Source organism: Schistocerca americana, chromosome 8 (genome assembly GCF_021461395.2).
Source record: "Schistocerca americana isolate TAMUIC-IGC-003095 chromosome 8, iqSchAmer2.1, whole genome shotgun sequence".
Lineage (NCBI taxonomy): Eukaryota > Metazoa > Arthropoda > Insecta > Orthoptera > Acrididae > Schistocerca > Schistocerca americana.
This window is the reverse complement of record NC_060126.1, coordinates 36,121,183-36,134,751: the sequence shown is the minus strand read 5'-3', so window position 1 is coordinate 36,134,751 and position 13,569 is coordinate 36,121,183. Positions and strand designations below refer to the sequence as shown.

The 13,569-nt window shown below is 38.3% G+C and overlaps 1 protein-coding gene across 2 annotated transcripts in view; it reads right to left on the bottom strand.

Moving 5' to 3' along the window:
* Nucleotides 1-2,046: 2,046 nt before the first annotated feature.
* Nucleotides 2,047-13,569, bottom strand: part of LOC124545221 (D-xylose transporter) — a 355,683-nt gene continuing 344,160 nt past the window's right edge. For both annotated transcript variants that reach the window (XM_047124093.1, XM_047124092.1), the window contains exons 7-10: nucleotides 8,049-8,242; nucleotides 6,419-6,503; nucleotides 5,674-5,871; nucleotides 2,047-3,987 (exon numbers count right to left, since the gene is read on the bottom strand). In XM_047124093.1, the coding sequence (XP_046980049.1) occupies nucleotides 3,806-3,987; nucleotides 5,674-5,871; nucleotides 6,419-6,503; nucleotides 8,049-8,242 (659 nt within the window). In that variant the 3' untranslated portion in view covers nucleotides 2,047-3,805. The remainder of the gene's footprint in view (nucleotides 3,988-5,673; nucleotides 5,872-6,418; nucleotides 6,504-8,048; nucleotides 8,243-13,569) is intronic.

Here is a 13,569-nt window from a genome sequence, read left to right as displayed (position 1 = left end):
CTGGATTGTCCAAACCGAGCTACCCTGTCGCGGGCTCTTAAACTCCCTGACTCACTACGCCAGGTGTTAGGGGACAATGCCCCAGTGGCTGACTTAGTTTTACATTTTATTTGTGAAGCGAGCTTTTGCCGCCCTATGGCACTGAGGCATTGGCAGAACAATGTGTTGCTTCCTCCACCCAGATTGGGCTGCAGCTGTCCAGTCTTGGTGGTACAGCCCAGTTCTCACCCTACCTGCTCTTTTACTCTTCTTCTCGCCCCTTTTGCAAGGTCTGTTAGACTTGTTAATCTTTTGTCTCTCTATGCTTCTCTTGCCCTGTGCATATTGCCAGTCTTTCCAAGGCCATCTCAGAGCAGAGAATCTCTGGTGAGTGGTGGGGCTTAGGTATGTATGTTCCCTCATTGCCCTCTTCTTTCAGGTGCCTCCAGCTACTCCCTAGATGGGTGACCTTACTTGTCTTTCTTCCTGTGTGTCCCTTTTTTCGATTTGTCCCTTACCTCAGTTTTGCTGACGTTGGTAGACCTTGGGATTTTCTTCCTCTGGGTTTTGCATGGTAGGCTATCTCTGATCTGCAGTCATACAGACCTGTCTGCTTGAGGAAAAAGGAGCTGATGACCTAGTAATTTGATCCACTTAACCATCCAACCAACCAACCAACCAACCAACCAACGACCCACCCCAACCCTGCTACCCCTCTCCCTTCTCAGCCCGACCTCCTCCTTACCCCTACCACGCAGATTGCTTTTCCCACCATACACAATCTATACTTTTCATAATACTGTCAAATATAAAATCAAGTCATATGCAATGCAACTGCACTGCCATTTAAGAGTGAAGTGTTTGCCGTTTTCCCCTCTCCCCCCTCCTCCTGCGCAGACATTGTGCCGTGGCATTGGAGAAGGTGTGCAGTAGTCAGGCTGAGCACTGTGTTCCTCATGCCAGGACATGGCTCAGGATCCAGATTCTTGTTGCCCCCAACTTAATAGTTTTTGTTGGTTGTAAAAATCAAGTTCAACTGGACTGTGAATTCCCCGGTCACACCACAAGACACAAAAATAATTTACACAAAGACTTGGCCTTGCTGCCTAAGGTCCAGAATGGAGTTGTGTGCTCTGGTGAGATGATATTCAACAAGCTCCCATTGAATGTAAGGAAACTGGTAATCCCTGCCAACTGAAGAGGAAATATAAATTATTGCTGTTTAGCCACCCTTTTTACAAATTATTTGAGTATTCAGTTCTGTTAACTTTTTGCCAAATAGTAATGTAGACCAATTAGGAGTCAGTATTTACAGATGCAAGCAAATATTTCCTTTGATAGATACTATTCTACCAAGTGGAGTGTTAAGCCACTAATAGCAGAGATACAGTATACGTACAATAGTTGTACAGCAAAACTGAGAAGGCAGCAACATGTTTCAAAGTAGCAGCTTTGTTCCTAATTTATTTGGTTAAATTTAGATGACATAAGTGTGAATAGGATTAAGCATAATAGTCACAGTGGATTCTTAATACAGTGGACAGATTAAGTCTCAATGATTTCCGTGTCTTTTGTTAATGTATACATTGACTCATTCCACATCCCTGACGGTTTGCCTTTGTGATGAAATCTACAGAACATGGTGGATGGGTGGATGCTTGTGTGCTTGCATAGGATACCTGTACTTCACAAAATATTATTAGCCATGGAACACAGTTGTCTCATCCCACCCCATCCAAAAAGAGAAGTAAGTCATCCCCACAGAATTATTTCAATTTTCTTTTTGAAATTTTCTTAAGTTTTGGATGAAATTTGGAAAGGTTCATCTTAATGTTGACTCTGGAGATATTACAAATTGTTTATCTGTACTCACCTCATTTCTGAGATGCATTTTTGCATTAACAAGTCATGATACTCTTACCTGCTTCAACAACAACATGTACATTGCCTGATGTGTTTCAGGTCACTCAGACCTGATATCGTACATAATGGCTGCAATCAATAGGTGTAGTTCTGAGGGACTGAATTTTTTTATGTGGCTCATAATTTTTGTTAAAGAAACATTACTTTAAATAGTATTCTTATTATTTATTTAAATAATTGTATGTACTACATAATACAAAAATTAATTATATCTGACTATTCACTGTACCAATCTGCTACACAAATTCCAGTAACAATACAGAACAGTACATGAATGTGTTTAAGTTCCAGTATCAAATGGTTTATAACATCACTTTGGGAAATCATTTAACATAAGTTCCACATAAGAATTTGATAAATTGACTTGAGAAAAGGATAGGGCAGAACAAAACTTTATTTTTTTACTTGTGATGTATTCTACTTCACAACCAAGTTTTATTCCCAAGTTTGATGCCTGTTGCATATGGCATGCTCTTTCTAAAAAATTATATTTGAATTCATTACTTCCTGTACATGTTACAAAAGGACTAGGATAAAGATGAAACAGTGAGCCTTCCAAGGAGGAGTACAGAGAGAAAATTTGTTTGAGAAAATGTAAATATAGACTTAATCACTTCTGTTTAAACATATATTTTGAAGATAGTTTCAGCTATCACCACACTCTTCACATGTTTCTACACCATGTCATAACATGCAAATTTACAGGTGAAGGACAACTTCCAGTAACAAGCCAGTGTATAATGTGAACTTCTTGTTACCAAAAAACAGATCAATGTGAATAGTTTGTCATAACACCACAATGTTTCAGAATTTGTAGCTCCGTGTATAAATTCTCACATACTTCATTCTAAATAACTGAATAGTTGAGGCACCAAGTGGTTGATAGGGACATAAACAAGACTGGAAACAACACCCACTATTTGAAAATCATCCTCAAGTACAAAACACACATACATGTACATATATGAATTGCTAAATATTATAAATTAAACTCCCATGCCACATTTTTCTGTCTGTGTGAAGCCTCATCTCAAGATCTTAGAGATTTTGATACAGTTTTTTTCACTAATAGGTAAACTGATTCACAAGGAAGATTCGTGTCCAGCTGTAGATACTTACAGGTATATCCATTCAAAGCTGAGGCAGATCACTAGTTTCAATAGATACAAACTTTTATGGCTACATTGACCTTGTCAGCTATATTGTGCTGGCATTGCAGCTCAACTGGGCTCAGATTTATGTGTCTACGTATGTCTATTTGTACTACTTAACTATGAAAGAGGAGATTATCTCAAACCTTGGTGACAATACAGTCTTTTTCACATGCCTGCCAACCACTCAACGCCTCAAGTATGTGGTGGGTTGTTGCCTTTACTCCTTCCATTATTTATATTCCACCAAGGACTTTCATATACCACACTTTGTTGTAAGGAACTTGATGATGATGATGATGATAGTGATGATGTCATATGGTACAACTAATGAACTACTGACCCTGTGACTTCATGTCTGAACATATGAAAATATTTACAATGCCATACATCATTTCAGTGAAATATTTTTGTGGACCTCTTCTCTAAGCAGAAAGTTTCGATTACTACTCTTCTGCAATAAAATATTCCTGTAAGCAACAGCAATTTTTTGTTTTCCTCCTGTTGTGGAGATGCAGCAATTGCAAATTCTGAAACTGCACGCATAAAGTGAACCATTTAATTTATTGTTTGTTTCTATGGGGGCAAAAAAAGTGCCATTGCCAGCAACTCAACTTTTGAGGGCACAAAACACGAATACAGTTGCCCCTGACAAGTGCCACACTGATACTGGTGTACCAATTCCTTCAGAACTGGCACACTTGTGAAAGACATCAGCATTACTGTGTTCTCTTCAGTTGTGGCACTACTCTTCACAGCCTACTGGTATCGTGAGGGGCGGATGGCCTGGCAACACCATTGCCACTCGAGGCACTGCTCCCATTTGCCATCTTCTCCATTGTGAACCCGGCATTCTCGTGGCCCATATCTGCTGGCTCCTTCTCAGGTGGTGGGCCTCCCATCAGGAACATTGTGAAGAAGAACATCAATGAACCTGAGAACACATTGATGTTATGTAACAGAATATATCAGTATTTATTTTGTGATTCAGATTTACTGACTAGAAGATTTAAAGTCACCTTTTTGGAGAAACTGAAAAAGTGCGTGACACACTGTTAACAATGGCGATAAAAGTGCCACAGTGAATCTAATGGGCTACATGGTAAGCTATGTGAAATATTATTTTGCCTTGTTCCACATAAATTACCTTTCATATGACCTAGGTTTTCAGACGTAAGACTATTTTCCAACAAATATCCAAATCAGTTGTTTCCTCGGATATAAACTCACACAAAAAAAAAAAAAAAAAATCTGTGAAACATGACAAAAAGGTTATTTTATACAATATATATAGTTTCACCATGAACTTACTGTTGAATCAATTAAACTGAAATGACTGATCTCTTTAAAAATGATAAAAGCCTATGTACTCTCTCTCTCTCTTTCTCTCCATATCATACAAAGTCACACTGCAGCCATACTCCTATTTATATCACTTCACTCTTTGGTAATTTGCTTATAAACTAACAACAGTTGTTCCTAATTTGAGTATGTTTCTCTTGTTGTTGTATATTCTCAGTCTGAAGACTGGTCTGATGCAGCTCTTCACACTAGTCTATCCCGTGCAAGCCTCTCCATCTCTGCATAACTACTGCAACCTACACCCATTTCCCATTTGAAAATGCTTTCTGTATTGACCCCTTGCTTTCTCTCTATAATTCCTCCCCCCCCCCTCCCATGCCCCCCCCCCCCCCCCCCCCCCCACACACACACTTGTGCCCTAAATTTCTTTTTTTGTCATAGTTCTACTCCGTACCTGTACCTCCTCATTTTCCTGTAGCACATTTCAAAACCTGTTCTCTTATTGTCTGAAATGACTGTCATTCATGTTTCACTTCTGTACAATGCTACACTGCATGCAGGTACCTTCAGAAGAGACTTGCTAACACTTAAATTTGTATCTGGCGTAAACAAATTTCTTGTCTTCAAAAATGCTTTTGTTGCAATTGCCATTCTGCATTTTATGTCCCCTCTACTTTGGCCATTATCAGTTGTTTTGCTGCCAAATAACAAAACCTACTGACTACTTTTACTGTCTCATTCCCTAACCCAATTCTGTCAACATCACTCGATTTGATCAGACTACATTCCATTATCCCTGTTTTACTTTTCTTGATAATCATCTTATAATCTCTCTTTAGGATACTATCTGTTCTTTAGGATACTGTTCTGTTCAAGTGATCCAAGTCTGCCTTCTCTGACAGAATTACATTGTCATTTGTAAACAAAGCTTAATTTTTCTCTCTGAACTTTAATTCCCTTCACAAATTTCTCTTCAGTTTCCTTTACTGCTTGCTCAATGTGCAAACTGAATAGCACGACATAGAGGCTACAATCCTGTCTCACTCCCTTCTCAACTAGAGCTTCCCTCTCACATCCCTCTACTCTTATAACTGCAGTCTGGTTTCTGTACAACTTGTAAATTAACTTTCACTCCTTGTATTCTACGCATGCTATCTTCATAATTTCAAAGAGTGTTTGTCAGCCAACAATGTCCAAAGCTTTCCCTAAATTTACAAATGCTCTTACAGTGGTCTAAAGCAATGAAATAATGTGTTTACAAGTCCACAAATCAAAATGAGAAATAATATTTTTTTGCTTGAATGAAGTATATACTCACTTAAAAGGTATGCTCCAGCATAGAAAATGTACAGAGACTCTCTGAAACCGATGGCTTTGGTAACTGGTTCCACGAGTATTGGGAGATTTCCTCCAATATTGTTCATGACAAAGAGAAATACTCCCACTGTTGTAGACCGCACAGACAATGGAACTATCTCTACCAGTATGGCAAATACAATTCCGAACCACATCTCAGCTGTGAACAAAAAGAATTGTGTTATTTCAGTGCAGACAAATACACTATGTATAATACACTTCTTCCATTACATTAACATGAAATCTCTCATGAACCATGAAAAATTATTATTATCAGTTACAAGTGGTACCCTCTGCCATGTTTTTGCTTCACTCTGCACTGTTTTCAACAAGTGTTGCTCATGTCAGCTCGCTTACTGTGTAGGTAGCAGGCACCTCCCCTTTTGCACTAATGTGTTATCCACCTGTATGTTTTCCCAATGTTCCTGCCATCTCCCCATACCCCATAGTTTTCCATTATTTCATGTTCACAGTTATCACCATTACACATTTCCATCAGGTTGTAAAACGAGTGTCTTTGTCTATGAAAGTTTTGTGTTTGTAATTAACTTGACTATTTTGGGTAAGAGCTCTGAACCAACTTCATATTAGAAACTGCACATTGTGAATGCGTAAGAAATAAACAGATACAAATGAGAAATATTTTAGATAATATACTTTTCTCTATTCTAAAGGTAGTTAAAACTGGTGATTTTGGTCTAACTTACCAAAGAAATATGAAAGTCCAAGAGTTATAAGTGCCCACGTTGGGGTAAAGTAAACACTGCCATATGCACCTGGTGTTGAAATGAGCTGCAACCAATATCACGCTTATTAAATTTTGCATCTATGACAGTTAGATTGTAAGCTGTAAAGGTGTAAAAATGAAGAAAATCATTTGTTACTAGAAAATAATAATTGTTTTCATTAAAATTATGATTATAAAAATAATGTTTAGTTATGTTCTTGTTCAAAAGCAATGCATTTATTAACTGTCAGCTCTAACATACATAATTTAAGCCATTCATGTCTGTAACACATTGTAGTGTCAGTACCCAATCTTTTAGCAAAAGTAATAAGAATTGGTGAGAAAGTCATGTGAAGTATCACATTTGCAACTCCAGGCTGGTAACCACAGTCACTGCACTCAGCAGGAAACTGCACTGGCCAGCAGTAATAACCGTAGCACGTATGTTGATGTCACTGGACTGCGGCAAGTCCCTTGTTACGGGTGAAGTGACTAGGTGCCGAGTTTTAGTGAAACAAATGTGCCTCAAAGCAATATAAATGTCAGAATTTTGTAGCAGACACACTTCCTTCACTGAGGTTCAGCAGCACCACCATGATTCCAGGGCCACACCGGAAAGTGAGACAACTGAGTGTCATCGGCAACAGCCTCGGGTTTGAGGCCAGGCTGCACCTGTCGCCACCTGCTCTGAGTCCACTGCAAGGCCTGGTTCCGCTGCACTGCCGACTTTCCGTCAGTGCCCGCTGCTGCCAGTACTGAGTTCACTACAGCCCTACGGGACTCAGTGCTTTGGGGCGAACCGCCATCTGACTCCTGCCAGAGGGCAGCGGATCGAATACCATGCGCAGCAGTCTCCACATGCCACTGCAGTGGATACCTGTGGGGGCCAAGGGGCTGCTCTGGACACCGTCAGTAATGGAGAAGTAGTGCACCATTGACGTCACCTGACTGAGTCCAACTGTACTTTTAATTATGAATGTGTTTTAATGTAACCACACCTCAGAATGAATGCTTACATTTGGTATATTATTTGTATCTCCAAACCTTGGATTGAGGAGGAGACTTAGTACTACACAGAGAATTAAAAACAAATGTGAGGAATTTATCAAACCAAGCACTCAAATAAGGAATATGACATTAACATAGCTGTTTCTTCAATCAGATTTGTGTTGGATGGATTTGGGCCCATCTGAGTTTTCAAACAGCCGTGTGAGGAGGAAAGCCACCACATGCAATAGAAATACATACTTCCTATTCACCAGTAACCCTTTCAGTTTGAAGTGCCCAGACAGTAATACAAGGTATCTGCAACAGTTTTCTTTGCATGCTATGGGTAGTGTAACAGCAGTACTCCCACAGAGATAATTGTAGTTAGACAACTTCTATTCCTCTGATTGAGATATCTCACACAAAACATTATCGACTAATTGCTGTAAACACACTGACGACTTGTTGCTGCTATAATTTTTTTCCTCAGTGCTTGGTTCTTTGAGTGAATGCATGTATAAGCTCCTAGTCAATATTTAAATGGTTCTTATTGACATTCACTATCTGCTAACATTTCAAATCCAATGTACCAGTATCCTGAATGTTTTACACAAGGTATTTACCTGGCTGATAGACAGAACAGCAACACGGGACCTGATGCCCATTTTGGCTACAAATTTGTCAGAAACAACGCCTCCAACAACAACACCAATACTGCCTATGACAATGGTGACCGCAAACAGCCACCACCCAAGGTCATAATCCGGAAAATATGTCTCATAGTACAGATCACAGTTGTAAGCAAAGCACATGCCACCTGAAACAAGAAATTTCATTTAATTACATCATGTGAAACAAGTTCTCTCTCTCTCTCTCTCCCTCTCTCCCTCCCTCCCTCCCTCCCTCCCTCCCTCCCTCCCTCCCTCCCTGCCCCCCCTCTCTCTCTCTCCATAACATCAAACATGACACTGAAAACCCTGAGGTATTCAAATGCAAATTAACAGGATACCTAATTATCCACTCCTTCTACAACTGAAGAGAATTTTCATACTAAGGGATTTCTGTGTAATTATAATGTCTAAATTATATAAATTTTTACTTCATCAGTATACAGGCAACTGATAGTGGGCAGTGTAAAGTTACATAAATAATTTGTTTTAAGTATTAGATAATTTCTAGCTGTTTTTCTTCTAACATAAATAAAACCATATATGGAATAAATTAGACGCAAGTCCCATACTTCTCAGTGTGAATACATTAGCAGTAATGGTAATTTTTCAGTGTACAGGGCAATTCAAAATGAATATATTGATTACAGGTAACTATAACTGTTTAATGCATAGTGCTACACTGATAACAGAGAATGTAAAAGGAAGTAGAAAATTTTCACTCTTGTGCAAGTTTGGCAAACTGGAATCCAGCGCACGTACAGTAAGGCACAAGTGAAAAATTCTATAAGTGCTAGAATGTAAAAATTGTCGTTCTGTCATGAAAGTGCTGAGAAGATTTTTTTCAGTAATGGAGTCAAGCACCTTCAAATACCAGCATCACTTGCAGATGGCATCGGCAATTTAAAGAAATAGAATGTTTGTGCAAATGGAAGAAGTACCAGTCAGTCACAGGTATCAGCATAAAACATCGAAAGAATTTGCCTTTTGCTTCAACATAGTCTAAAGAAATTGGCATATGAAGCCAGTAAAGACCTTCAGTTGCCACAAACAATGGTTTGGTGTGTTCACAAAATGAAGCCAAAAATGAAACTGTACATAATTAAAATTTTACAGGAATTTAAACGGGAAGACTACAAGGTGTGGCTATAAAATAACAGGACTGATTCTGTCATGCATGCACCAAAGGTGAATGACCCACAGCTGTGAAGCATGAAGTGTGTAGCCTTCTCAGTTGAATGTGGCATCTCTGATGTCTGTAGACACATCAGTGTGGCAGTGGCCTTCGTTTGTGTAAGAGCTGTTTTTTGTTTCGTTTGGAAAATGATAAGTGCAATAAAAGAGAACAAACTGTCATGAAGTTTCACATTAAACTTGGAAAATCTGATAATGAAACCCATTTTTTACTAAAAGAAGTGTATGGTGAAGACTGTTTACCACCTACATAGGTTTTTGAGTGGTTCAAGTGTTCCAAGATGCTGAGAAGGTGATGAAGATGACTCATGCCTGGGATGCCCTTCAACATAAAAAAATGGATGAAAATATTGAAAAAGTAGGTAATCTGATTCAATTTGACCATTAACTGAGTATTCAATCAATTGCTGAAACTGTCAGAATTGACAAAGAATGCATAAGCATATTTTACATAAAAAATTGAAAATGAGAAAAGTGCATGCAAAACTGGTGCCAAAAAGTCTCATGATCAAACAAAAAGAAGCTCAGAAAAATGTCTGTACTGACTCTTTGAACGCCACTGAAAATAAATCCAATTTATGGGAAAGAGTGACAACACAAGACAAATCTTTCTTTTTTTCCTTCTTTATTTTTCTTTCTCCCACTTATGATCCAGAAACTAAGTGCCATTTCATGCATTGGTAGGGCTAAACTTCACCAGAACAAGAAAAGCTTGTATGAGCAAATCAAGATTCAAAGCAATAATGATTTTTTTTATATATTCATAGAATTGTGTATCTCCTCTGCATTACTGAAGCTCATACTATTAATCAACATTACCATCTTGAAGTTCTTGCACAACTCCATTGAGAAAATATGAAAAAAAAAAAAAATTGTAAAATAACAAGTGACAGATTCTGCATGAAAACAACACACTGGCTGATGCCACATTGTCTGTGAATAGATTTTTAGCAACGTACAACATACCAATGTTAGACCACCTGCCTTATTTGCTTGACCTAGCAGCTAGTGACTATTATCTATTGTGCAAGATCAAATCTTCATTAACCCTTCAGTGGGGGCACTTGCGGCAAATAGCTGCAAGATTTAGTTTTCTGTTAGTATCACAGATAGTGTTATAGTTGCATCCACGTCCAAATACGTATATGTTGTTCTCAATGGATGTCAACTCTTACTACATTTGCACTATTCATGCTTTCAGCAGTTTGGTCATTATTGTTGTTTGAAATGTGAGTGTTGCATTCACGGTGTGTTTGCTGCAACGCGCCTTGTGATGTAAGTATTTTCTATACTTGTGTTTTTCTTTTGTCTCAAGGCAATCTTTCTTTTATATTAGTATATAATGAATATTCAAATCAAATCAAAGTTCCCATATGCAATTTTCATTACTTTTTACAGTCTTGGATATTGATTTGCTACAATATATTACTCTTACAAAAACATGTGTTTCATTAGGTCTCATAAAATTGTAGAAATGGAGAAAAAGAAGGTATTTGACAGGCACCATCTAACTGTACATCCTGAAGACTATGAGAAAGTACTGCAAAAATTGTCAGAATAAGTAGTACAAGAATTGCCAGATTCATGTGAATCTGAGTCGGAAGAGGAAGTTATCGAAGAAGAAAACCACAGCAGTGACTCCGAACAAGCAACATAGGAAACAGATGACCACCTGGTTGAAGAGGGGAGACAACAAACAGAGGATTATCGATTTTATGTAGGAAAAGACAAAGAAACTCTTTGGATAAGTGAACCACTTCCTTCTGCTAAAACCAAGGCTAAGAACATCCTAAAAGTTTTGCCAGGTCCAAAAGCAAGTGCTGAAATCATGGAAAAAGAAATTTATGCATTTTACCTATTTATTTCTGATGGGATGATTATTTTTCCTTCGGTTAAAAATGTAAAACTAATTGCAGTGCAAAAGCTGCAATGAGCCCACTTATGGAAGTATGAAAGGTGCGCCCACCAAAGGGTTAAAAGGAAAAAGATTTCAGTCCGTTGAAGCAGTGGAAGAAAAAGTCGCATGCATCACCAAGCAGCTCGCAGCGGAAGACTTCTGGCACTGTTTCCATCAATAGAAAATTTGCATCTAGCATTGTAGGGATAGAGGAACAGTATACTGAAGGTGACAATAACTAAATATGTATGTTCTTGAAATAAAATGTTTTACACCAATAGTCTTGTTGTTTTATGGCCACACTTCGTATATCAAACATATGTATTATGCTTTGAGAACTCTGGAAGCCACAAAGAAAAAAAGAATTGCTGCCTATCTCATTTTTAGTGATGATGTAACTGTCCACATAAATGAAAGAGCTAAGAATTGGATTCATCTTATTTTCAGTATATGTGCTTTTTTAAAATCTCTGTCTTAGATGTGTCCAACATGTTGAAAAATTTTGAACATGCACACTGATCTCCTTCCTGAACTTTTAACTGGGACACTAGAGACGTTTTGAAAATTGTTCCTGCACCTGCACTCAACAAATTGTACTGCTTAGTGTATCTGAAATTTACCATACACCACAGACAACAGATCATGTAAAAAATACTGATCTGAATATACTCCATGACATTTGTCAATTAATAAGGTACTACAATCTCATGTCTCATTTATAATGCATAAATAGATCAAATGCTTCTTTTCAGCTGTAAATTATGCCACAAGGAAAAAAGGGAATATATCTTTGTAACATGACTCTCAATATATCCAAATCAAAACAGAAAAAGAAGCTGTGATATACAAAGCCAGCTGAATGTAATACTAACATTATGACAATCTTTCAATTCATATCTATCTAAACAAGAAGATAAGCGGGTGATCAAAAAGTTTCTGTTCATAGATTGTACAGTGTGGATTCAGAACGCCAGTCAGGTAAAACTGCCATGAGCATTGAGGCAATAACCCCGCCTGATGCACTAGGTTGAAAATACCTGTTTGGTAACACTCTTATGACCTGTCATGTATAGAAATCTGTAACTGTGTACTGCACGTCCACAACTGATAGCAATCACCGACCCTTTGGGGCCCTTTTTATGGGACTGAAGGTGTGATAATCACATGGGGAGGGATCAGGATTATAAGGTGGCAGCTCAAGTGTTAACCACTTGAGTTGGTGTAGCTTCTGTTTTATGACATTTGTGGTATGGGGACAGGCGTTATTGTGAAGCAGTAGCATTCCACAATAATGGTTTTTGAAAGACACACTCGCAGGCACTGACTCTATAGGGCCTGAGAGGGGCGGAGACCCCTTAAAAATTTGTTTTGGGCGGGCAGAACCCCCCTCCCCCCCCTCCCCTCCCAATAATTAAAGAAAATTATTATTATATTATGCTTTGTAAAATCACACAATAATGTTGGACTTTTTTATTTTCCTTGTTTGATGATAGCTACCTTTTAAAATAAATTCAGTAATGAGTTAAAACAAATAATTATTACAGCAGTAAGTAGGTTAACTGAAAACAAGTGGTGTGAATCATGACAGTGTTACGGTGCTGTGGGCACACTTAGAATTTGTCCCGGTGCTCAAACCTTTGGGTAAAGTCTGGCATCGGCAGGCCAGTGCTGTGCCCGTGGCAACATCAAAAGGACTGGAGCAGAAGTGCCTGGAACCTGCTGCCTCATGTCGCCTTGACACTTTGAGACAGTATGATGCCGCGGCTATATAAAGCCCACCCTGCTGTCGCAGTCATTCAGTGTGGATAGTTTCATTCAGTGCATGCTGCAGACCTGTTTAGTGTTTCGACTTTAGTGTCCAGTGGACTATTTTATATGACTATATTTTATTCATTTACTTTAGTCTCTTAGTGTATTGTGAATTAAGTTTGCAGTGGATCAATTTGTTACCAAAAAGGCGCACTTGGTAGTTGATACTGCAAGTCAACCTCCAACAATTATTGTGTTGTCAATTGCTTCGTCGTCTTCAGGCGAGAACCATTCACAACTGAAACCTGGACAATCCAGTAAGGGAAGATCATTTCAGAAGTCTTGGTTGATCAAATATACATGGCTAGAATATGAAGCCTCTACCAAAAAAGTTTTTTGCAAAATCTGCAAAGAGGCAGATGCTAAAAATCTATTACAGTTTTCTTCAAAAAAAGAAGATGCATTTGCTTTTGTTTGGTTTTGTAACTAGAAAAAGGGTTTGGAAAAATTCTGTCTTCATGAAAATACGTTTACAGATAAAAGAAGGTGTTCTTAAACTAAATTCTATTACTAACCGAAGTGTGGCCTCCCAATTGATTGAACAGTAAGATAGTGATATGAAGAAAGGCCGGTCAG